Source organism: Oncorhynchus clarkii, chromosome 5 (genome assembly GCF_045791955.1).
Source record: "Oncorhynchus clarkii lewisi isolate Uvic-CL-2024 chromosome 5, UVic_Ocla_1.0, whole genome shotgun sequence".
Lineage (NCBI taxonomy): Eukaryota > Metazoa > Chordata > Actinopteri > Salmoniformes > Salmonidae > Oncorhynchus > Oncorhynchus clarkii.
The window spans coordinates 71,891,220-71,913,603 of NC_092151.1; the positions used below are offsets into that span (position 1 = coordinate 71,891,220).

The 22,384-nt window shown below is 43.3% G+C and overlaps 2 protein-coding genes across 2 annotated transcripts; one reads left to right on the forward strand and one right to left on the reverse strand.

Moving 5' to 3' along the window:
* Window positions 1-2,130: 2,130 nt before the first annotated feature.
* On the reverse strand, window positions 2,131-5,178 carry LOC139410202 (ciliary microtubule-associated protein 2-like). Its single transcript, XM_071155665.1, has 10 exons — window positions 5,129-5,178; window positions 4,918-5,005; window positions 4,183-4,356; window positions 3,983-4,102; window positions 3,628-3,768; window positions 3,105-3,248; window positions 2,845-3,018; window positions 2,557-2,688; window positions 2,346-2,476; window positions 2,131-2,218 (listed from the first exon to the last, which is right to left on the reverse strand). The coding sequence occupies exons 1-10, from the start codon at window positions 5,176-5,178 to the stop codon at window positions 2,131-2,133; spliced, it is 1,242 nt and encodes a 413-aa protein (XP_071011766.1).
* Window positions 5,179-10,272: 5,094 nt separating this feature from the next.
* Window positions 10,273-15,762, forward strand: LOC139410203 (collectrin-like). The gene is made up of 6 exons (XM_071155666.1): window positions 10,273-10,641; window positions 11,311-11,369; window positions 11,583-11,668; window positions 12,103-12,219; window positions 12,465-12,659; window positions 12,751-15,762. Exons 1-6 carry the CDS (start codon window positions 10,569-10,571, stop codon window positions 12,881-12,883), a joined length of 663 nt encoding a protein of 220 aa, XP_071011767.1. The 5' UTR covers window positions 10,273-10,568; the 3' UTR covers window positions 12,884-15,762.
* Window positions 15,763-22,384: the final 6,622 nt, after the last annotated feature.

Genomic DNA, 22,384 nt, shown 5'->3' on the forward strand with positions numbered 1-22,384 from the left:
TTAGGTCAACATTGGATCATTCAGAGATCCTCACTGAACTTCTGGAGAGAGTTTGCTGCACTGAAAGTAAAGGGGCTGAATAATTTTGCACGCCCAATTTTTCAGTTTTTGATTTGTTAAAGAAGTTTGGAATATCCAATAAATGTCGTTCCACTTCATGATTGTGTCCCACTTGTTGTTGATTCTTCACAAAAAAATACAGTTTTATATCTTTATGTTTGAAGCCTGAAATGTGGCAAAAGGTCGCAAAGTTCAAGGGGGCCGAATACTTTCGCAAGGCACTGTATGAAAGCTGGTGGTTCCTTTTAACATGAGTCTTCAATATTCCCAGGTAAGAAGTTTTAGGTTGTAGTTATTATAGAAATTATAGGACTATTTCTCTCTATACGATTTGTATTTCATATGCCTTTGACTATTGGATGTTCTTATAGGCACTATAGTATTGCCAGTGTAACAGTATAGCTTCCATCCCTCTCCTCGCCGCCACCTGGGCTTGAACCAGGAACACATCGACAACAGCCACCCTCGAAGCAGCGTTACACATACAGAGCACCCCGCTAACTACCTAGCCATGTCACATCGGTTACACCAGCCTAATCTCGGGAGTTGATAGGCTTGAAGTCATAAACAGCGCAATGCTTGAAGCATTGCGAAGAGCTGCTGGCAAAACGCATGAAAGTGCTGTTTGAATGAATGCTTATGAGCCTGCTGGTGCCTACCATCGCTGAGTCAGACTGCTCTATCAAATCATAGGCTTAATTATAACATAATAACACACAGAAATACGAGCCCTAGGTGATTAATATGGTCAAATCCGGAAACTATCATTTTGAAAACAAAACAAACCGTTCCGTATTTTATCTAACGGATGGCATCCCTAAGTCTAAATATTGCTGTTACATTGCACAACCTTCAATGTTATGTCATAATTACGTACAATTCTGGCAAATTAGTTCGCAATGAGCCAAGCGGCCCAAACTGTTGCATATACCCTGACTCTGCGTGCAATGAACGCAAGAGAAGTAACACAATTGCACCTGGTTAATATTGCCTGCTAACCTTTCTTTTAGCTAAATATGCAGGTTTAAAAATATATACTTCTGTGTATTGATTTTAAGAAAGGCATTGATGTTTATGGTTAGGTACACGTTAGAGGAACGACAGTCCTTTTTCGCGAATGCGCACCGCATCGATTATATGCAACGCAGGACACGCTAGATAAACTAGTAATATCATCAACCATGTGTAGTTATAACTAGTGATTATGATTCATTGTTTTTATAAGATAAGTTTAATGCTAGCTAGCAATTTACCTTGGCTTCTTACTGTATTTGCGTAACAGGCAGGCTCTTCGTGAGGCAGGTGGTTAGAGCGTTGGACTAGTTAACCGTAAGGTTGCAAGATTGAATCCCTGAACTGACGAGGTAAAAGTCTGTCGTTCTGCCCTTGAACAAGGCAGTTAACCCACCGTTCCTAGGCCGTCATCGAAAATAAGAATGTGTTCTTAACTGACTTGCCTGTAAAAAAATATATTATAATACAAATTTGCAAAATTGGCATCTAAAAATACCGATTTCCGATTGTTATGAACTTGAAATCGGCCCTAATTAATCAGCTATTCCGATGAATCGGTAGACCTCTACTCTGTACGCCCATGTAGATATTCCATTAAAAATGAGCCATTTCCAGCTGCAATAGTCATTTACAACATTAACAGTGTCTACACTGTATTTTTGTTATTTTAATGGACAAAATGTTTTGCTTTTCTTTAAAAAACAAGGACATTTCTAATTGACCCCAAACTTTTGAAGAGTAGTGTACAACTTCTGACCCCTAACCCCAACAACTGCCTGTTCTGACCCCCAACCCTAATCTGGTTATTTCTACTGCCTGGCAGAGAGAAAGGAGATCACTGCTATTGTCCACAAATGTTTTTGTTGGTGTATGATGATAATAAAGTTGGTTTTGTCCACAGTAAATCTCTACTACTTTCTACCAAACATAAAAACATCTCATGTTGATCAATATTGATTTTAATATAGTTGAAAAACTAAACTTGAAATCTGATGGGTTGTAAACATGTATCCTGAGTTTTTGTTCCATGCTGCTTCTGTGTGTGTGTGTGTGTGTCTAAGCTGATTTCATCAAAGTGTTCCTTCCAGGCTGCACCAGGAAACTCAGTCTGTCCACCGGAACATTTATCGCACGCAACCTCTCCCTGAAACATACAGAGCAATACACACACCCACAACACAACACAACAATCACTGTATACTGATAGAAAATGTGATATTTCTTTAATTTCAGGTGAGGTATCACTGTATGTGTGTGTGTGTGTGTCTTACTGTGTGTGTTTGTCTCTGTCTGGTTTGTGAAGATATCTCTGTGTCCGGGAATTGAAGGAGGAGGTGTAGCCATTGTCAGTCTTACTCCACCCCTTTTCTGCAATGTCATAACGACCAGGACCAACCATGCTCTGATTGGAAGAGAGGATGTTAGAGTTTAGGGGACAGGGTTAGAGGTCAGAGTTAGAGGTGAAGGTTAGGCTTAACTCACATAATTTCCATTCTGCAATCTTTCTGTCCTACGGCTGGCACGGGGGGCAGAGGAGAGGAAGGGGGGATGGGTGTGACTCTCTGGACGGGACTGTGGAGAGACGACCTCATACCACCCTGGCCCTGGGAACGTCTGAGGGGAGAGGGATAGAAAGGAGGAATAGAGGGAGAAGAGAAATATATTATATTGTTCTTTCACTTTTTGGGGCAGGGGTTGGATGTTAAAGGTTAGCTAGAACGGTTGGAGAGCATTGGGGCAGGGTTAGGGGTCAAAGGTTAGGGTACTCACAGCAGGTCGAGGGCATTGGGACAGGGTGCTGTGGTAGATTCTCTCTGTTGGAACAACTGGGTACTGATCCAACATTCCAAACACACCGTGGTTCCGCTTTTCACGACGACACAACTCCTCTCCAAAGCCCCCACACCCACTAGGGTACTCCCCTGGAGTTAGATTTACACACTTCTACACATGTACACACACACAATAAGTTGATGGTGGTCCCTCGCAATTTGATGTGTTCTGAGGTGTGTGTGATTTGAGTGTGTTACCGGGGTAGCGAAGTATCCAGCGGTGATGGGTTTGTCTCGTGGTCCAGTGAAGAGGTCATATGCACCTCTCCTGCTGCTGCCGCTGGCCAACAACACCTCTGTGCTGCTCTTTAGAGTATAGGTACAGGGACTCAGCCCACAGTCCTACACAGATGCACACACAGTTAGTTGTAGTATAGAGAGTTTTATAAACTGTGTGGTTCGAGCCCTGAATGTTGATTGGTTGACAGCCATGATGGCATATCAGACCGTTTAGCACAGGCATAACAAAACATTTATTTTTAATGCTCTAATTATGTTGGTAACCAGTTTATAATAGCAATAAGGCACCTTGGGGTTTGTGGTATATGGCCAATATACCACGGCTAAGGGCTGTATCCAGGCACTCTGCGTTGTGTCGCGCTTAAGAACATCACTTAGCCGTGGTATATTGGCCATATACCACACCCCCTTGTGCATTATTGCGTAAGTAACCTATACCTTGTTGTTTTCAGTTATAGTGTTGTGTTTGTGTTTGTCATACTGTACTGTTGCCTTCTGGGAAGCGTTGCAGTGAGGAGCTGAGGTGCATGCTAGGAGCCCCATTTAACCCCGACCTCTTCTCCTCCAGCGCTGCCCATGGAACACCCCCATTACCATAGCAACCAGGGCCTGGCGTCCAGCTCTGTAAACACAGAGTTTGAGAAGGGGTTGGGGTGTAAGGCACTTTGAGTATCACAGAGAAAGATTGATCTTAGTAGTTTGTAGCCAGTTTACACCTGCTATTAACATGGTGTTAACATGTGACCTACCAACAGTATGCTGAGTATAACATATTGTGTCCTCCTGCCCTCTAGTGCTGCACTGTGGTACCTCTGTGTGTGTGTGTGTTGTGGTACCTGTGCATTTCTGAACCGCTCTTCCCTGCTGTCACACACTCCTCTCACACTGCCTGGTTTCTTCTGCAGCTCCTCTATAAAGTCTGCTACTCTGTAGGTTCCTGGACCCACTTTAGTTTTCTATGGGACAGACAGAGAGACAGAGGTTAGGGGTCAGGTGTGTGTGTGTGCACACATGCGTGCATGTGTGTGTGACCCACCAGGAAGCGTTTGTTTTCCCAGGCCTCCCTGTAGAGGAGGTGAGGTATGGCTGCCAACCTGGCAGTCTCCTGGGCCCTCTGCCACCCCGGCCCTTTGGCCCGCTCTGCCACCGACCGTTTACTGAAGTCCCCATGGCCTGCAGCATCATAGGACCCCGGCCCCAGCCGCCTCTCCTGACAAACAACACACATATCCTTATAAGTGAAAATGTTTGTTATGATTTTGAAGCATAGAGAGGACGTTTGAGAGAGAGAAAGAGTTATTTCACTGTTGTTTATTATTTATTTCACTTGCTTTGGCAATGTAAACATATTGTAATGAAACAGGCAGGGAGCATGTCACGAACCCTAGCCCGAGGTCCGGCGCGCTATCGACTGCCGCAAAAGCATGCTCGTGCGGCAGGGTCGATTTCCGCGCTAATAAACCCAGGGTCGTTACACTACTCCCTCCTTTCAAAGAGCGCGCCCTCGCGCTAGCTTGCGACTCTACTCTTACAGGAACGCGCTCACCAGCCAAGCACACGCACTGTCGTGGATGCGAGGTCCGATCACTTCTAACACCAATGTAATGAAACAGGCCTAGCCCGAGGTCCGGCGCGCTATCGACTGTGTCGCAAAAGCATGCTCGTGCGGCATGGTCGATTTCCGCGCTTATAAACCCAGGATCGTTACAATATGTTTCCCATTGAATTGAATCGAGGGGGAGAGAGAGAGGTTGGGAGTTACAAGTCATACCAGGTCATTGGTCATATTTTTGCAGTAGGGGATCTCTGTGTAGGTCCCTACTCTCTTATTGGCTGGATGGACCGCTGACACATCAAACCTGCAAACGCACATTGCAGTAAGACATCAGGCCGGCAGTGCTACGGATAACAACATATATATTGTTTTCCTTATTAATCTTCATGATTCTCCACGTCCTTTTGGCGCTTGTCTAATGTCTTACCTCGATGTCTGTGTTCCAAACGGAGCTCCTTTGAACTTTTTTTCAGCCATTGTTTATTTTAGCCTCCCCTGACACAAGAAATGAAACCTGTGTATTTGACAGAGACGTAGCTATGGCAACAGTGACGTATACGAATATCCCATAACGTATTGTTGATAGAATTCGCGTTGCTAGGAGATACTATCTTTATTCTCTTTATACAGCAGCACTCTGGCAGGCAGGGTTGCGATCTCCAGTTTGCTGCCTGATTGGCTACTTTCAAAACGATGTCGCCGGTCAAACTGTATTGATCGCCGGTTGCAGGTTTTTGGGCTACTTCTAAATTGCACCGCGGCCGCCATGGCATTTTTCTTTCAAATATTTCACTGTGACCTGCTGCTCACTATCAGGTAGTAAGGCAGCCTGTTGCTGAGTGTGTTAGTGGTGGGGAGGGGGCGGAGGGGTGTGCGAGACTGAGCGCTGCACTTGTGTAGCCTACCGGAGCTGGCAAACTGATTAATAAATAGGCTATAACTTCAGTTTATTGTTGTTGTAGCCTTGTGTTATTATGCAATTATTAATGGCCATGTTTAGTTAATGCAATTGGAAGTTATCAATCATGATCACAGCTCTATCAGCTGTTAGAATAGTGTAACGACCCTGGGTTTATAACCGCGGAAATCGACTATGCCGCACGAGCATGCTTTTTTTTCCGAAGGTCGAGGGTTCGAGACCTGCTCCCTGCTGTTTCATAACATTGGTGTCAGAAGTGGGATACCCAGGGTCGTTACAATACATTCGATTGAAGGTAACAGTCAATCAGATTAGTTTCCCAGATTAGTTACAGGTTTAAAACAACAACAAAAAACACTGGCTGTTGACAAGCATAGGCCTATTCAGTTCATATCCATATGATTAATATACGATTTAGTGATCGAAATTAAGACCCCATCCTCGGTAGCCTCTTCCAGCAGGCTATCGGGCAACAGAAGCACTTCTTAACTCTAAATCGCCTCGCTATTCATGTTATATACATTAGTCTGTCAATATGAACTATGCAAGCTTGCCTAAGCTATTGTAGGCTATCAGGGGCTATAGGCTACCTGCGATTAACATAACTAAACCAAATTGAATTACAATCATAAACTCTGATTTTAGTGGGCCTAGCCTATGCCTATTGAAATGACAAGTCAATCTCGCTAATAGGCCATATTGTAGTCTTAACATCTGGCACATAATAACGGCACAATCACCAGAAAATAGTTTTAACATTATGTTGACGTTCGTCCAAGTGCTTCTTGCACAGAGATTTCGAGATGATCTGTCCAACTTTCATCCCTCAAACTCTCCTGTTGGATGTATCTATAGTTATGCACATACACATAAGGGATTAATTTACAATCATAGCAGTCAAACTAGTTAAATCAACATCCATTGATGGAACATTATCTGGCGACATTATTAGCTCGCAATAATTAGACCAATTATTTTCAGCAATAATTAGACCAATTATTTTAATGGAAAACCAAATTTAGCTTCTTATGTCGTTACAAATGACTTTGATATTCCTTCTTAATTAATTTCCTCGATAACGTAATGGAAAAAGGGTTCATTGGCTAAATGTTGCAACTCGTCTTGCTGCAGCAAAAACAATGTGGGCTAGTTTTTAGGGTTTGTGGGCGGGTTTTGAGTAGTCATTGGGAGTAAAGTCTTAGCTATACCTGGCAACCCTGGCAGGGCGGTTCCGGATGTGCGATTCCGAATGTGCTGATCCGGGCATGCGATATCAGCTTCTTGACATCATCATCATGATGCTGGAGACAATAAACAGGAAAGTAGCCTACAAAGAACTCTCGTCATACAAAGTTGAATACCAGTAAATTATATATCAAACCCACGGAAATCCCTAGTTAGTTGCAGTAGCAGTGCGTGAGTAAAATCACTGGGGAAGCCAAGCAAGAATAAAAAAACATATTATAGCCAATGGGTTGTTATAATTGTGTTGTTTGCGCTAAAACCTGTTAGTTCATATGGCTTGTTATATAGGCCTAAGGCCGATACAATATGAAGACGCTGGCAGAATAATTCAAACCTTTGTTTCTTCACAAAACCAGAGAGCAACCACTGTTGGGTGAAGTGCACAAAGCTTATTGCATGCAACAAACAGTTACATGACCTACAGCATGGTCATGTAAGTTAATGTTCCCAACATTTTCAGACCACTAAACAACTATTGATTTAAAACCATGGAGAGTTACCACAAGTTTCAAAGAAAATAGGAGCTGCCTCCACTATTCCAGCACCATTTCAACTTCAACATTTCAACATAATCAAATCACCTATGCATAGTCTAATACAATGACAACTAAAATATACCAAAAACAATTTAGTCCAATCAACTTAAGCTAAATATGATGTGGCTGTCCATGGTTCTGATTTGTGTGTTTGTGCAAGTAGAAAAACATGTTGACTCGCCCTAATTGTAGAGAAATGCCAATGCCATCCTCCTATCTTTCATTTTGAAAAATGGTCTCTGTCATACAGTTCAAGCTTTTATTTTATGTTGTTCCGCTACCTGGCTAAAATGCTTGTTCGCTAGCCTAACTTAATTTCATGTTCATCGTTAGCTAGTTAACATTAGCCTTCTACATCTAGCTACATATTGAACTTTCATCCTGTCCAACTAGGGGCACAATGTATGAATTTATGGTTTGATCAGAATCGCCTTAATAGTCATTGGCCAGTACGGAGAATGAACTAAAACCACAAGTGCAAATCCTTATCTCCATTGCTAATTTAGAAAAGGTACCATTTTAGCAAGCTAGCAACTGGAGGACAACAACACAATGAGATGCAACAATTCAAGTTGTTTCTGTCAATGAAATATGCTCTCAATGCAATGTCATTGGAGAGAAGCCAAATCCAAACTGGCTTCCCTTTTTTTTGGTGCGCCAAAAAAGAAGACCATTCATAGTTGAGCTCACTCAGTTTAGCTGAATGCTGATTGGCTTTTATTATTTATTTTTATCAAGGAAGGCCAAATGCTTGCTGGCTTACCTTGCATGCAATGCTACTTGTGGCAACAATGTCATTCTCTTTTGGACAAGACAGCATCAGATAGATGGCCTACACATGCAGAGACAGAGGGGCGTTGAATGAAAATTATGAAACACAGAGAGATGAAAGATAAATGATTTCATATCTTTTTTGGGGAAGTCTGGCTTTATCAGGAATCAAGGTAAGACCCAAGTGCAGACTGTGTGACGTAACAATGATTATTGTAACAGCAGGGGCAGGCAAACAACAGGTCAAGGTAGGCAGGGGTCGAGAATCCAGAGTAGAGGCCAAGGTACAGGACGGCAGGCAGGCTCAGGTCAGGCAGAGGTCGGTAATCCAGAGGTGGAGCAAAGGTAAAGGACGGCAGTCAGGGTCAGGCGCAGGCAGTGGTCAGGCGGGCGGGTACAGGGTCAGGACAGGCAAGGGTCAAAAACCAGGAGGACGAGAAAAGAGAAACTGGAACAAGCAGGAGCTGAGACCCAAAATGCTGGTAGGCTTGAACAAACAAGACAAACTGGAAACTGACAGACAGACAGACAGAAAACACAGGTAGATATACACAGGGGATAATGGGGAAGATGGGCGACACCTGGAGGAGTGTGGAAGCAAGCACAAGGACAGGTGAAACAGATCAGAGCGTGACAGGCTTCCCTTGGCATCCACGAATACATGCCACTGGTTAGTTGAGCATGCATAGGCTACAGACTTAATATACCTCAGTGGCTACAGAGCATGAAGTCTATTCTACAATTGTCCTGCAGGGACTCCTCAACTTCAAACTGCAAAATGCACATCAACCCCAGTTTTAGTTCAAGAGAGGAGTTCAACCAGCAATATATCTTTCAATAAAATGATTTCAGTATAATTTCTGATGGGTGTTTCCTGTATGGTGAAATACCCTAGCATTTTATGAGAGCAAAGATCATTTACTGATAATGCGTTATTGTATGTCTTGTATTCATGAGCTAACAAGGAGGCTTCACCCGGAGTCTATTACATTTAATATGCTTCTGAATGTTCTTCTTTCCAAATAGATTTGCAATCAGCTAATTTGGTGTTAATAGCCAGCAATCAGCTGGAAGAGTAGAGCTATCCTCCACAGGCAGACCAAGTGTAATGTGTGAACGCATGTTTCTCATGAACAATCAATGATTGAATTTGAACCTAAGATGTGCTTGACAAAAACCTTCACTGGTGAAAAATGTACCACATTATAGGTAATGTATCCAGGGCAAGTGTGAATGGTTAATCATGACAGTTTCCCTGAATTGTAAAAGTGTAATGTTACATTAGGTCTACCTTCATCTTTGTTATGTTACCTTAGTACTGTAGAAGCTGATGTGACACTGATGTGTCCCCCAAATGGCACCCTATTCCCTATAGGGCTCTGGTCAAAAGTAGTGCACTATGTATGGAATAGAATGCCATTTGGGACAGAATCACCGATACTCGTAATAAAGGTATTATTAACTGTAAACACCCAGAAGAGAAGTGTCAGCTGTCTTCCTTGACCTCAGTGTGACCTGTGGTGGAGCATAAGTCTGAAGGTGTCAGCTCTCCAGGTTGGGAAAAGTACTAAAAATATGTTCATAGATGCTACAAACCTCCTACGAGTGGGTTGTTACAAGGATGTACTGTATTATCAATTATTGTCAATTATATTATTTTGTCTGGCCAAATTCCCCTTAGGCTCTACCCTTGTTGAGGGATCTGAATTTGATCACTCGGTTGTCGCTGAGAATTTTCCTGTGAAACATGTTCTGCATGATTGACATAAATTCACTGAAACCCTGCAATAACACACGGTTATATTAACAGTATTGCACTTCAAGTAGCCTGATTTTGTCCAGCTAATAGCCTAACCACTGATCAAGCAACATTACATCAGCGGAAAAGTGTGACTGGACTAAACTTTAAGATCCTGTTGCTGCATGATTATTGTGCTGCAACAATACTGGTCATTTTAAGATCCCATCTGTGCAGTAAAGCAGGCCCACTGGGTAAACAAAACAAGACTAGGTCTGTGTGTTTATCTTCTCGGGGTCTGCCTCCCTCTCACATTATCAAACCTCTTCCAATTCTCTGAGGCTTGGACAAATAGTGCTGACACTGCTGCGCACGCACTGCTGTTCTCACATCATTCTGCTCTTTGGGCAGGCTATCTGTACTGTTGGTGACAATTGTTATAGGGCTGTTACATTTTTAAAGGTGGGCAGGGAGAGTTTTAGCTAGCAGCTGTGTGTGTCATAGTTTAACCAATAAAACCTGGTAGTGGCCACTCCAAGGTCTGTTTGATTCCATTGTTGGACTGCTCCTTCAACTTTAATGTCTGACCACTGGGACTTTGACTGAGCCAGCAGCACAGCAGACTCTTTCTTAGTTCTGTTCTTATCCTCAGGAGGGGATGTTGGTGTGGATCCTGTTTCTGCTCTGCCAGGTGGGGGCACCTGCTCTGGCACAAGACCTCTGCCAGCGCGGTGAGTGACTCAGAGTAGCTAGGTTCATAAGACGCTCACATCCTCATAGCTGGAATTACTTGGTGTTTGGTTTTTATTATTTAGTTTGTAAGTATTACAATTTGTACAATACCAGTTTATTGCTTCCATGAATGTTTGTTTCAGCTAATATTCCAATAGTTTAATGTAGGGAGAAAGACAGTTTAATATGTCAGCTGTTCAGAGTCTTGAGGAAGAAGGTACTGGTTGGGAGTGTTTTCATGACTTCAAATGGTCTACACAGGATGTTGTTATCTTGTCTTTGCATTACATTTGGCTAGTTTAACAGCAGCGAGTGCCTGAGTGGGCAGAGGGCGAACGCAGTAAATATTAAAATACTTTATGGTTTGTGGTACAGATAGTGTCCTTCATACTGTCCTGATAAAGAACTGTGAGACTAGATGAGCAGGGTGTCCTATTCACTGTTTGTTTAGTTGGTGTCCTGTTTTTTGCTATTGTACTGTTTGTTTCATTGGTGTCCTGTTTTTTTGTTATTATACAGTTGTATCAACCGATGTGACTCAAGTCAATATCTTCGTGACTTATTAGACTAGACTATTGTATGCTAATGTTTCATGATGTCTAAAACATTGAGCATACAATATTTGAGGTAGGGGAGAGAGATAAAAAAAACTGTTATTCTCTCTGTAGATGCTCCAAATGGCTACAAAGTGCGCATCAGCCTCAAAACTGCTTTGGGAGAGGATGCTGTGAGTACTATGCTTACCAAAAGATACAGCAGATTATTCCATTATTTTCAGAAATGTTCTCTGAAATCAGTGATATGCTCTAAAATACAGAAGGGGTCCTATCGATCAAGAGCTTTGAAATGCTATTCATTTATTATTTTCAACATTATCAACACAGAAAAATGTGTTTGAATATTGTGATTGGTGATGAGATGATACTTTTTTTGTCTGCAGTATGAATGGAATCAGAGTGAAATGTTCTTTTTCCAAGCTACTATGGCCTTTGCCATGAGGAGGCACTTCCAAATGGAAACATACAAGTAAGAATATCTACAGTGCCCGAAAAATGTCTGACACATTATTTAATCAGTCGCTGTTTGAACTCAATACAAAGCACATGCTACAGTACATCAGCATGTATGTAGTACATTATAAATTGGGTTGTTTGAGCCCTGAATGCTGATTGGCTGACAGCCGTGGTATATCACTGTATACCACAGGTATGACAAAATGTTTATTTTTACTGCTCTAATTAAGTTGGTAAGCAGTTTATAATAGTAATAAGGCACCTCGGGGGTTGTTGTATATGGCCAAATATGTTTTTTCACTTCTTAAAAAAAAGGTTTATTTCCAGCCTTCCTGTGAGCATGTTTTATGACTTCTGTTTAAGTCAATAAAATTGTCTTCCTGGTGTGTTGTGTAATGCTGTCAACATGGCATTTCTGGCATTATGATGTTTGTGGGACTTTTCCAGTGTCGACAACATTATCCTGTGTGTTCAGACTTCGAGGGTGTCCTTCTGGTTTGTGGTGACATCACCAGACAACACCACCATGCTTATTCCTAAGGCAGATGTGGAGAAAGCTGTGAGGTAATGCTCTGGTCTACTTTAAAAGAAAATGTTCTGGTCTACACCTGTGGATAAAACTAAAGTAAGAAAATGAACATAAGCATCCACCTAAATACCTTATAAAACAGAAAATAGATATTATGCTTACAATGTGAAACACAAGGCAAGCGGTATTTAGACAGATTCAAGTACAGTTTGAGATAACAGACCTGTAAAAGAAGAGATGTACTATCTGGACCTAAATGAACCCCTTCTATAACCAACAGGATGTCAAGGCATCGCATCAACAATGCCTTCCTCCTGTCAGATAGGACCCTGGAGTTTCTGGGCATCTACCCTACACTAGCAGCGCCAGTCAACCCTGACACCCCTCCCTGGCTCATCGTGTTTGGAGTGGTCATAGGTGCTGTGTGTGCTGGAATCATTGCCCTGCTCGTATCCTCTCTGCTTCAAAAGAGACGGTGAGTCCACCCTTTGACAATACTTCAGTCTTTCTGTTCATAATGATATGTTTGGTTATTTAACTGGTGTTGATGGTTCATCTTGATCTAGGAAAGAGAAAGGGATGACAGAGGATGGGCAGGATGAAGAGGACATGCAGGTGAAAGGAGTGGAGAATGGCATCAACCTGGATGGCACTTACAATAGAGGATTCACAGATGATGATCGCTTTACAAAGCTGTAAAGGTTTCCCGTACAATGCTGCCAAGTAAGCACTCCAAAGACCCCTTTATGCACTGTGTACAGTTTCAAACTGCAGCGGCTATGAGATTTGGTAAAAAAAGACTCTAGCCACTAGGTAAATAAATAAGTGAAAAGAACAGTAAGACGGGTAGCCTTCAACTAATGTGAATTCAATGTGAAATCAACAAAACATGACATTGGATTTAGGTTAAAAGTTTTGTGAAAAAAAGAAAAAAAATCCCTTATGTTGATGACTTTTAAAAAATCCAATCAGTTTTCCACATTGATTTAACTTCATCACATTGAATTTTTGTGGAAATGATGTGGAAACAACGTTGATTCAAGCAGCTTTTGCCCAGTGGGTTCAATCCAATTGTATATGTATGAAAAGGTGTATTGCATATTTGTTTATACTCAATGAATGAATAAACATTATCTCAGTGGTAGTTTATAAATCAAGCACAAGATTATATGGTTGGGTTTCCTTTTTACTTTATTTTTGTGGTATGGCAAATATCACAATTCAGTTACAGTTGAAGTCGGAAGTTTACATACACCTCAGCCAAATACATTTAGACTCAGATTTTAAACTCAGACATTTAATCCTAGTAAAAAATTCCCTGTCTTAGGTCAGTTAGGATCACCACTTTATTTTAAGAATGTGAAATGTCAGAATTATAGTAGAGAGAATGATTTCTTTCAGCTTTTATTTCTTTTATCACATTCCCAGTGGGTCAGAAGTTTACATACACTCAATTAGTATTTGGTAGCATTGCCTTTAAATAGTTTAACTTGGGTCAAACGTTTCGGGTAGCCTTCCACAAGCTTCCCACAATAAGTTGGGTGAATTTTGGCCCATTTCTCCTGACAGAGCTGGTGTAACTGAGTCAGGTTTGTAAGGCCTCCTTCCTCGCACACGCTCTTTCAGTTCTGCCCACCAATTTTCTATAGGATTGAGGTCAGGGCTTTGTGATGGCCACTCCAATACCTTGACTGTGTTGTCCTGAAGCCATTTTGCCACAACTTTGGAAGTATGCTTGGGGTCATTGTCCATTTGGAAGACCCATTTGCGACCAAGCTTTAACTTCCTGACTGATGTCTTGAGATGTTGCTTCAATATATCCACATAATTTTCCTACCTCATGATGCCATCTATTTTGTGAAGTGCACTAGTCCCTCCTGCAGGAAAGCACCCCCACAACATGATGCTGCCACCCCCGTGCCTCACGGTTGGGATGGTGATCTTCGGTTTGCAAGCATCCCCCTTTTTCCTCCAAACACAACGATGGTCATTATGGCCAAACAGTTATATTGTTGTTTCATCAGACCAGAGAACATTTATCCAAAAAGTACGATCTTTGTCCCCATGTGCAGTTGCAAACCGTAGTCTGGATTTTTATGGTGGTTTTGCAGCAGTGGCTTCTTCCTTGCTGAGCGTCCTTTCAGGTTATGTCGATAAAGGACTAGTTTTTACTGTGGATATAGATACTTTGTACCGGTTTCCTCCAGCATCTTCACAGGGTCCCTTGCTGTTGTTCTGGGATTGATTTGCACTTTTCGCACCAAAGTACGTTCATCTCTAGGGGACAGAACGCGTCTCCTTCCTGAGCAGTATGATGGCTGCGTGGTCCCATGGTGTTTATACTGGGGCGGCAGGTAGCCTAGGGGTTAGCGCGTTGGACTAGTACACCGTAATGGTTGCGAGATTGAATCCCCGAATTGACAAGGTAAAAATCTGTTGTTCTGCCCCTTAACAAGGCAGTTAACCCACGGTTCCTAGGCTGTCATTGAAATAAGAATTTGTTCTTAACTGGCTTGCCTAGTTAAAATAAAAGAAATACTTGCATACTATTGTTTGTACAGATGAACGTGGTACCTTCATGCAATTGGAAATTGCTCCCAAGGATGAACCAGACTTGTGGAGGTCTACAAATGTTTTTATTTTGTGGAGGTCTTGGCTGATTTCTTATTATTTTCCAATAATGTCAAGCAAAGAGTCACTGAGTTTGAAGGCAGGTCTTGAAATACAGCCACAGGTACACCTGTGACTCAAATGATGTCAATTAGCCTATCAGAAGCTTCTAAAGCCATGACATAATTTTCTGGAATTTTTCAAGCTGTTTAAAGGCACAGTCAACTTGGTGTATGTAAACTTCTGACCCACTGGAATTGTGATACAGTGAAATAATCTGTAAACAATTGTTGAAAAAATTACTTGTGTCATGCACAAAGTAGATGTCCTAACCAACTTGCCAAAACTATAGTTTGTTAACAAGAAATTTGTGGAGTGGTTGAAAAACAAGTTAATGACTCCAACCTAAGTGTATGTAAACTTCCAACTTCAACTGTACAGTATGGGTTATCCATGGCTTTAGTTAAGTATTTCTGCAAACCAAGGAGGTGACAATGGTCTACAATTTTAATATTGTCAAAACTGTGAAAACATAGAAAGAATCCATAAGCATGTTCATTTAGAGATCATGAATGCTTCTTCTCAGTGATCGCAGATCTGAAAATAATCCAAATGGAGCAACAGTTCAATAAATGTATTTGAGAGGGAGGAAAACCCCACGATAATTGATTTAACTAAGAAATGCATGTAGTTAAGTGTTAAACGCCTATTAATGTTTTTTACTGCTTGTTTTGCACAATGTGAACCACTGGGGAAGAACACGTGAACAGATTGGTTTAAACTTTAAATAGGTTTTATAGTGGATGTTCTAGTAGTTTGACATAATGGCCATTTTGATATTACTGTAGATTGCTAAATTATGGAAAAATATACAAATCGTGTGAATCAGAGGATGTGCAAACCATCTGTGATTTAGATGGAACCTTTCCAGTTTGTTGAGATTAAAGCAAATTAAACTTCATTAAGGACTTGAGCTTCCAATTGGCTCATTTATCCCCCTCTGTTACTATTCCCCAGGTCGCTGCTGTAAATGAGAATGTGTTCAGTCAATTTACCTGGGAAAAAAAAAAAAGTGTTACCTCTATTCAGCTACAGCATACGACGAAAGATTATGGACACATGATGCAACACACATTCAGTCAATGCCTGCAATTACACATGCATAAGGGGTAGATGTGGGGTCAGCTGTACAGGCGGCGACAAATGCGGCAACGCCCTGAACCGTGTTAGGCCACCAAAAGCATTGTCGCAGAAAGGCCAGGGTCCGCCGGGAGCCTGGGTGGCAGGCAAGCCTCGAGGAATGGGCCCACTCCAGGACAGCGGAGCGGACAGCATCAGGCACGAACATCCGGTTATCTGGGACTCCCCCAGGGTACGGCTGGGACCTGTTTCCCAGCTGAGTCCCGTCACCAGGCACAAGCTGGGAAGGATGGTCTTGGGCTCCGGGGTGGTAGCCGTGGGATTATAGTGGCGAGACAGAATATCTGGCTTGTAGGAGAGGGAAGAGTTGAACCGGATAAACAGCAGGGCCCATCTCGATTGCCTGGAGTTGAGGCACTTGGCGGTGCGGAGATACTCTAGGTTTTTGTGGTTGGTCCACACAATGAACGAATGTTCCGCCCCGTCGCGCCAGTGCCTCCATTCCTCCAATGCCATCTTCATTGCGAGAAGCTCCCGATTCCCCATATCGTAATTTCTCTCTCTGGTGGTGGAAGAAGGCAGCGCGGGGATGTAGTTTAAGGTCCAGTAGAGAATGTTGGGACAGAACAGACCCCACTCCGACATCCGAAGCATCGGCCTCCACCACGAACTGACGGGAAGGGTCCAGATGAACCAGGATCAGAGCCGTGGTGAAGCGGTGTTTAAGGTCCCTGAACGCCCTGTCCGTGGCCGTAGACCACGTGAACGGAACCTTGGTAGAGGTGAGGGCAAACAGGGGGAGGCTAGGGTGCTGTAACCCTGGATTAAGCGGCGAAAAAATTGCCGAACCCCAGGAAGCATCGCAGCTGCACCCTGGACGTAGGCTGAGGCAAATCCACCACCACTTTCACCTTCTCGGGATCCATCTTGACGCTCCCAGCAGAGATGATGTGGCCCAGAAAGGGAATGGTGGAGCGATGGAACTTACACTTTTCCACCTTAACAAACAATTGGTTCTCCAGAAGGCGCTGGAGAACCTGCCGGACATGGAGCTAGTGTTCTTGGGGAGAGTGAGAGAAGACGAGGATGTCTTCAATGTAGACGAAGACGAACCGGTTCAGCATGTTGCGGAGAACGTCATTCTCCAGACCCTGGAACACAGCAGGGACGTTGGTGAGACCAAAGGGCATGACCAGATATTCGTAGTGGCCGCTGGCCGTGTTGAAGGCAGTCTTCCACTCGTCCCCCTCTCGTATCTGCACCAGGTGGTAGGCATTATGTAGATCCAGCTTGGAGAACACAGTGGCCCCTTCGGAGTTGTCAGGTCCCGACAGCGAGTACAGACGCCCCCGGGGCAGTGTGGTGCTAGGGGGAAGGTCAATCCCGCAGTCACAGGGGCGGTGCAGCGGAAGGGATGTGGCCCAGGACTTGCTGAACAACTCCCGGAGATCCTGGTACTCCGCGGGAATGGCGGAGAAATCCAGAACCACTTCCGAGGACCCAGGAAGATGGCCTGGGGAAGGTTGCACCAACTTCAGACAATGGGCGTGGCAGAACCGACTCCAGCCCATGATGACACCCGTAGACCAGTTGATGAGTGAGCTTTGTCGCTGGAGCCAGGAGAATTCCAGAACCATGGGGATCTGGGGGGAATTGTTGAGCAGGAACTGAATGATCTTGCTGTGATTCCCTGACACCCGTAGGTTGATGGGATTGGTGTTATGGGTGACCTGACCTATAGAGCGCCCATCCAATGCTCTAACATCCACGGGAATGGAGAGGGGCTGTTCAGCTCGGAAGCCAGTGTCGCCTCCAAAAAGCTCTCATCGGCCCCAGAGTCAATGAAGACCCGAAGAGATTTGGACTGGTTTCCCCACAGCAGAATGACATGAAAAGGGGTGCAAGTAAGGGAAGCAGAAAAGTTCCTCATATGGCCCACAAGAGTACTTGCTCCTACCGGTGAGCCTGGTCTTTTACTGGGCACGAGGACACAAAATGACCAAAAGTCCCACAATACAGACAGTTCCTTGTGCTGTTCCGGTGTTGCCGTTCCGCTGGCGACAGCCCAGCCCTGCCTAGTTGCATGGGCTTGGGAAACAGTGCCTCAGCCCTCCACTGTAATTCTCGAGGAAGGTCAGGATATCTCGGGTGCTCTCGGCCACGGGACCGCCGGTGACTTCCGGGATGACTCGGAGGCAAGGTGGAATCCCTGGACGTAGGAGTGAAATCGAATTTCCTCTCCATTCGTCTTTCCCGCAGTCGCCCATCAATGCGGATGGTCAAAGCGATGAGGGAATCAAAATCAGTGGGTAACTCCCAAACCTCAAGCTCGTCCTTAACCTCCTCCGAGACGCAGTGCAGGAACATGTCGAACAGTGCTTCCGGGTTCCACACACTCTCCGCTGCCAAAGTACAGAAATCCACCGCATAGTCGGCCACAGTGTGGGCGTCCTGCCGGAGCTAGATTAGCTTCCGGGCAGCTTCTCTCCTGGAGAACGGGGCATCAAAGACCTTCCTCACGTCTCCCACGAACCCCTCCAGGCTCGCACATACGGCCGGCTGCTGTTCCCATATGGTAGTAGCCCAGGTGAGAGCCCTTTCAGACATCAGCGTGATGAGGTAGGCTATTTTGGAGCGAATCCAAGGGGAAGGAGGAGGGCTGAAGCTCGAAAATGGGGGCACACTGAGCTAAAAACAGGTGATTGGCTCTCCATCTATCACCTACTTTTTGCCTTACCTCTCTAACCTTACTACATTTGCACACACTGTACATAGATTTTTCTATTGTGTTTTTGTCTGCATGTTTGTTTATCCCATGTGTAACTCTGTTGTTGTTTTTGTCGCACTGCTTTGCTTTATCTTGGCCAGGTCGCAGCTGTAAACTGGCCTACCTGGTTAAATAAAAAAATAAAAAAGTAAAATCAGGTATGAAGGTAAGACCCAAATGCAGACCACATCAAATAAACAATAGTTTAATATTCCAACAGGGGCAGCCAATAGACAGGTCAAGGCAGGTGTCAGTAAACTAGAGGTGGGGCAATGGTACCAGGCAGCAGGCGGGCTCAGGGTAAGGCAGAGGTCGATAATCCAGAGGGGGGAAAAGGTACAGGTCGGCAGGCCTGCTCAGGGGCAGGGAGGTGGGCTCGGAGTCAGGACAGGCAAGGGTCAAAACCAGAAGGACGAGAAAAGAGAGACTGGAAAAAGCAGGCGCTGTGACACAAACCGCTGGTTGACTTGAACAAACAAGACGAACTGGCAACAGACAAACAGAGAACACGGGTATAAATACACAGGGGATAATGGGGAAGATGGGCAACACCTGGAGGGGGGTGGAAACGATCACAAAGACAGGTGAAACAGATCAGGGTGTGACAAAATGGGTGGCAATTAACTTCCTACAACCTCTAATGGGTAGGTATTCTACCAGTTTCAGCTCTGGTAGTGGAACACACAAGGGCCTTAGATTTTTTGAATCAAATGTAGCATCAGCAACTAAAGCAGCTTGCAACAACCTCAAGTGTGGCGCTCAAGTGCCTTTGATCCTTCTCCAGAAAGGACATGTTACAAAGGGAAAGCTTCTGTGAGTCATTTGTTTGAGAACATTCTGTTCACTGGCTGAATTGTTTTCTTCCCACATCATAGCCATTTCTTATTCTAGACACAAGGGGGAGGTTTTAGCCATGCGGTCAGAACATACAGTTGTTTAGGACATACAGTTGTTTTAGCTATATATGTGTAATATGAGCCAAGGTCGATTAGATTGTCCTTTGCCAAGGCAGCAGCTACTCTTCCTTGGTTCCAGCCAAATTAAGGATGTTATACAATTGTAAAAACATTACAATACATTTCACAACACATTAAGTGTGTGCCACTACTCTACAACACAAAATCCATGTGTATGTGTGTGTATAGTGATTATATTATCATGTGGGTTTGCAGTCTTATTATGGCTATTCATTTGATAGATAAGGGGATAACTTCCACCTCCAAAGCATGTATTGTAGGCCTACGGAGACCATCGACAGACTGAAGTATGACCTCTGCTGGTCGATAAGTGTATACCGAAGATGGTTTCGCTAAAGTGTGGAAAGATCTCAATTGAATACTCCTCTCTCCTTGTTACCTTCTCAAAACCCATTAGATTCCCTCAGATTACACAGACCCCAAAATAATTTGAAAACAAATCCAATCTTGATAAACTCCCACATCTATTACATGAAATACCACAGTGTGCCATCACAAAAAAGGGCAACCAGTGAAGCACAAACACCAATGTAAATACAACCTATATTTATCTGTTTATATATTTTCCCCTTTTGTACTTCAATTATTTGCTCATTTTTACAACCAATAATATAACATTTGACATGTCTATTCTTTTAAAACTTTTGTGAGTGTAATGTTTACTGTTCATTTCTGATTGTTTATTTCCCTTGTTAAATGTATTTTTGTCTATTTTCTATTTCACTTGCTTTGGCAATGTACACATTTTTCCTATGCCAATAAAACCATTTGAATTTAATTGAAAGACAAAGGTCCCTTCCCTCTGAGCTTCATATCCGTTGCCAAACCCACTGGCTCCAGGTCATCTATAAGTCGTTGCTAGGTAAAGCCCCGCCATATCTCAGCTCACTGGTCACCATAGCAGCACCCACCCGCAGCACGCGCTCCAGCAGGTATATTTCACTGGTCACCCCCAAAGCCAATTCCTCCTTCGGCTGCCTTTCCTTCCAGTTCTCTGCTGCCAATGACTGGAACTAACTGCAAAAATCACTGAAGCTGGAGACTCATATCTCCCTCACTAGCTTTAAGCACCAGCTCACAGATCACTGCACCTGTACAAAGCCTATCTGTAAATAGCCCATCCAACTACCTCATCACCATATGGTTATTTATTTGATTTATATATATATTTTTCCCCCTCTGCACCATTTATTGTATTATTGTATTTATTTTGCTCCTTTGCACCCCAGTACCACTACTTGCACACTCATCTTCTGCACATCTATCATCCCAGTGTTTAATTTGCCATACATACTGTAATAATTTCGCCACTATGGCCTATGTATTGCCTCACCCCTCTTATCCTACCTCATTTGCACACACTGTATATATACTTTCTCTATTGTATTTATTGACTGTATGTTTGTTTATTTCATGTGTAACTCTGTGCTATATGTTTCGAACTGCTTTGCTTTATCTTGACCAGGTCGCAGTTGTAAATGAGAACTTGTTCTCAACTAGCCTACCTGGTTAAATAAAGGTGAAATAAATAAAACATGTAAAAAAGGACACCCCATTGGACTTTGAATTGAGGACCGTATAGACAGATAAATAGTAATTGCGTCTTTTTGTAGGCACTAACTCTAACATGGTTCATTGGACAAAGCCTATGATGAAAATTATTGGCGTTTTATAGGGTTTTTGGATAAACGCTGAAAATAAGGTATGTGGTAAACACAGGCATCGGATAGTTTATACGTTTTGCTCTATGAGATTATCTTCATCAGTTAACGTCACTTTTTGTGAATTAAGGCTTCATAATTAACAATGGTCATGTAAACTGACTGCTATTATCTCATAGAAACCGTATAATATCTCCTAAGCATGTGTTAACCTCGTACCTTATTTTCTGCGTTTATTCCAAATCCCCATTCTTCCCCCATTCATTTTTTTCCCATAGGGATGGCGGAACGAACCAGAGGTAACTATTTTCGGGTTTTAGGACTACAAACTGGCGAGCTCACGCCCCACCAAACTGGCTGTCGTCCAATCGCGTTCACGTTGTCATTCTGCATCACGCGGTTGCTAAGCAAATCGTCCCGCAAGTCCTTCTCAAAGTCAGGGTATGAGTAGACAAACCTGACTATTTTCATCGAAAGTACGCAATGTCACTATTCAAAAACGACACAATATTACAGATAAGTTAAATATCTTACATATCGGAAAATATTTGTAATGTTGTACTTGTTTTTCACGAAATTCATGCTAATGTTGGGTTTTTGAGCTAGCGCTCAGTGTTGATCCGAGCGTTCTGACCTCAAAAAGGGTGCGTTGGTAAATTCGCTATCTACTCCGATTTCAGAGCACTCTCGCCTGAGTGTGCCTGAGCGCAGAATAACTGATGAAATTACGAACATACCAAAGGCAGTCAAGCGCCCAATGTAACTGACTAAAGTTGGATAGCCTGCTAGTGTTTTGGGGGGGTTGATAGCTTGCGAACGTAAATTACTTCCAGACATTGAGAACACTTCACTCTGACAATTTTGCTCGCCATAGCAGAACTAGTTAGGCTGTGTTCATGTTATCTAGAGCGTTAGTGGCTGTAACTGTGTTGCTAGCAACAATTTAATTCCGTTTTTTGTCAACCTTTACTGACACATGTCATATTCAAAGGATGTTTTGCGTTCGTAAATTCATCAGTTAATCTGTGCTCTGGCAGATACGATT

Bases quoted from the DNA above. Each gene is read 5' to 3' on its own strand.
- LOC139410203 (XM_071155666.1), top strand. From the start codon at position 10,569: ATGTTGGTGTGGATCCTGTTTCTGCTCTGCCAGGTGGGGGCACCTGCT. The intron at 12,220-12,464 runs GTAATGCTCTGG...TATAACCAACAG, and splicing joins GATGTGGAGAAAGCTGTGAG to GATGTCAAGGCATCGCATCA. The intron at 12,660-12,750 runs GTGAGTCCACCC...ATCTTGATCTAG, and splicing joins TCTCTGCTTCAAAAGAGACG to GAAAGAGAAAGGGATGACAG.
- LOC139410202 (XM_071155665.1), bottom strand. From the start codon at position 5,178: ATGGCTGAAAAAAAGTTCAAAGGAGCTCCGTTTGGAACACAGACATCG. The intron at 3,769-3,982 runs GTACCACAACAC...CTGTGTTTACAG, and splicing joins AGCGGTTCAGAAATGCACAG to AGCTGGACGCCAGGCCCTGG. The intron at 2,689-2,844 runs GTGAGTACCCTA...CTCTCCCCTCAG, and splicing joins CCCAATGCCCTCGACCTGCT to ACGTTCCCAGGGCCAGGGTG.